The sequence below is a fragment of the Opisthorchis viverrini genome, assembly GCF_000715545.1.
Source record: "Opisthorchis viverrini unplaced genomic scaffold opera_v5_567, whole genome shotgun sequence".
Lineage (NCBI taxonomy): Eukaryota > Metazoa > Platyhelminthes > Trematoda > Opisthorchiida > Opisthorchiidae > Opisthorchis > Opisthorchis viverrini.
This window is the reverse complement of record NW_008752228.1, coordinates 1-2,467: the sequence shown is the minus strand read 5'-3', so window position 1 is coordinate 2,467 and position 2,467 is coordinate 1. Positions and strand designations below refer to the sequence as shown.

The 2,467-nt window shown below is 45.9% G+C and overlaps 1 protein-coding gene across 1 annotated transcript in view; it reads left to right on the top strand.

Annotated features, from left to right (window-relative positions):
- T265_11732 (hypothetical protein) overlaps positions 1-1,180 on the top strand; it is a gene marked incomplete at both ends in the record, with an annotated part of 8,918 nt that extends 7,738 nt beyond the window's left edge. Inside the window, one exon of the mRNA XM_009178470.1 lies at positions 749-1,180. Within this exon, the coding sequence (XP_009176734.1) occupies positions 749-1,180 (432 nt within the window). The remainder of the gene's footprint in view (positions 1-748) is intronic.
- Positions 1,181-2,467: the final 1,287 nt, after the last annotated feature.

Sequence of the window (2,467 nt, the reverse complement as noted above, 5' to 3'; positions counted from 1 at the left end):
GGGCCAACGTTGTCTGGTGTCTTTACATCCAAGAATGAAATGAAAGAATTCCGTTCATGCAGAAAACTTTGACTATATTTTGCTTACTTCCGGTAAAAACCACCAAATTTATAACCCTTACGCGAGCTTCGCTTTACATACATTTAGTATTTTCTCAGATGAGTTTAGAACAAGATGGTCAGGTGCCGCCCTTAGTTATTTCGTTCGCAAGCAGCTTGGTTGGCCTGATGCCATGAAGAGTTTTTTCAAAAACCCTCAATAGACAGGTCCGTTTTGCACGTTATTAGTTTCATTCTTATTTGGTAAAAGCGATTTTGGATTCAAAACTCTGCAGTAAAATTTTTAGAAAATTTTTCAATGCAAATGTTGGTCGAGAAACTGATTGATCGAGCCAATTACAGAGGAGAAAGTCTTGTGTACAATTGAGGTTCTTGGATTGTTGATGCCGCAACTTGAATACCGGTTCCATGGCACTCTAGTAAATGGTTTTGCCTTTGCTGACGACTAAGTCGTGTGCGCAGAAAGTCAGGGTCACCTCTAAGAAGAGCTTAGAGTTGCTGCGATCAAGTTGAAAAGAGATGACATGAAAATAAACTGCTGAAAGCCGAAAGTGATGGTGATTTGTGGGGACAGGAAATATCGGGCGACAACAGTCTCAGTCGAACCGATTTCCTCCGCTGAGTAACTCATCGCCCCTCTGAGTCCGACAGACATCGTAACGTATTTGTAAATCTCTTTTACTTTCAAGGCAAAAGGAGTCTTCAACCACAGACAGCATCTGCTCAAACTGCTTGATGAGGTGACACGTGTCCCATTAAAGCCGCTTCAAAGAACGGAGATTACGAGGAACTACACGATACCGAAGATGACCTATTCGTTGGTACTCGGCCAAGTCCAACGAAACACACCCAAAAGGTTGGACAGCTATATCAGAAAATCAAATAATGGCTGGCTACGTTTACCCAAGGACACCCTGATAGGCTACATCGACGACGGTAAACAACATGGGGTACTTGGTATCCCAAGTCTGAGTGCAACAATCCCGATGCTGCGAGAAGCGCGTATCGGAAGGATCCCTAATATCAATGCCGAGTACTATGCAATGTGGTCAACGATTACGCATCTGGCAAGACTGTTTGGGATCTCAGACTTCCGATCCGAGTCCGCGGTGCACAAATGATCAGCAAGGAAGAGCTGGTGGATGCTCGAATTGATAATCTGCACAAAAGCGTTGACGGTCGCGGTTTACAAGAGTTATTCGTTTTGCTTGGCTTGTATCTCCAAAACCAGTGTGTCCAAGGATATTTATCCGTGGTATCTAGCTTTGGTGCAACCTGCTCAAGGCGAGATTTAGGAGCTTTTGGCATTGTCATGGGGGCCCGACGATCTTCTGTAGTGGAAACTGTGGCTAACCGTGGAGTTTGGTGGATATTTCGCAGTTCTTCTGGACCATGCATGACGCTAGGTATGCTCGTCATTATCGGGTTGCGAGAGGACTCGCAAGACGTCTCTGTCGACTGGGATACANTTGGTATCCCAAGTCTGAGTGCAACAATCCCGATGCTGCAAGAAGCGCGTATCGGAAGGATCCCTTATACCCAACGCCGAGTACTATGCAATGTGGTCAACGATTACGCATCTGGCAAGATTGTTTGGGATCTCAGACTTCCGATCCGAGTCCGCGGTGCACAAATGATCAGCAAGGAAGAGCTGGTGGATGCTCGAATTGATAATCTGCACAACAGCGTTGACGGTCGCGGTTTACAAGAGTTATTCGCTTTGCTTGGCTTGTATCTCCAAAACCAGTGTGTCCAAGGATATTTATCCGTGGTATCTAGCTTTGATGCAACCTGCTCAAGGTGAGATTTAAGAGCTTTTGGCATTGTCATGTGGGCCAGACGATCCTCTGTAGTGGAAACTGTGGCTAACCGTGGGGTTTGGTGCATATTTCGCAGTCTTTCTGGACCATGCATGACGCTAGATATTCATAATCGGATCGGGTTGCATGAGGACTCGAAAGACGTCTCCGTCGACTGGGATACACTATCTTCGGGGTGTTGAGACCACCTACTTCAACTTCCTTCATCAAACCTCACTTAATCGCTGTTTAGAAGCGCCCAGCAACTGTGATAGACGTAAGTACAGCCTCGGATGGGTGCGGAGTGACTGTGTGGAATAAAAAGATGAAGTATGATACTGATTAATATTCATCCGAGTTAATCTCAGCCCATCGTGCAGTTGTTTGTGATGATGACCTTTTGGTCCATCAACAGATAACCATCTCTTCTCGAGGGATCTGCTTCCCTCAATCGACCAAGGCTGTTACTGGGTTGGGAATTCCTAAGGTCACAGGCAGTGACTTGTGTTTGCTTGCCCTAGTGGGTTGTTGGCGTACTTGCGACACTATTATGCATGGCATATGGCATTGAGTGGACATCTTTGCCATTTTATCTCACACCAGACCCAG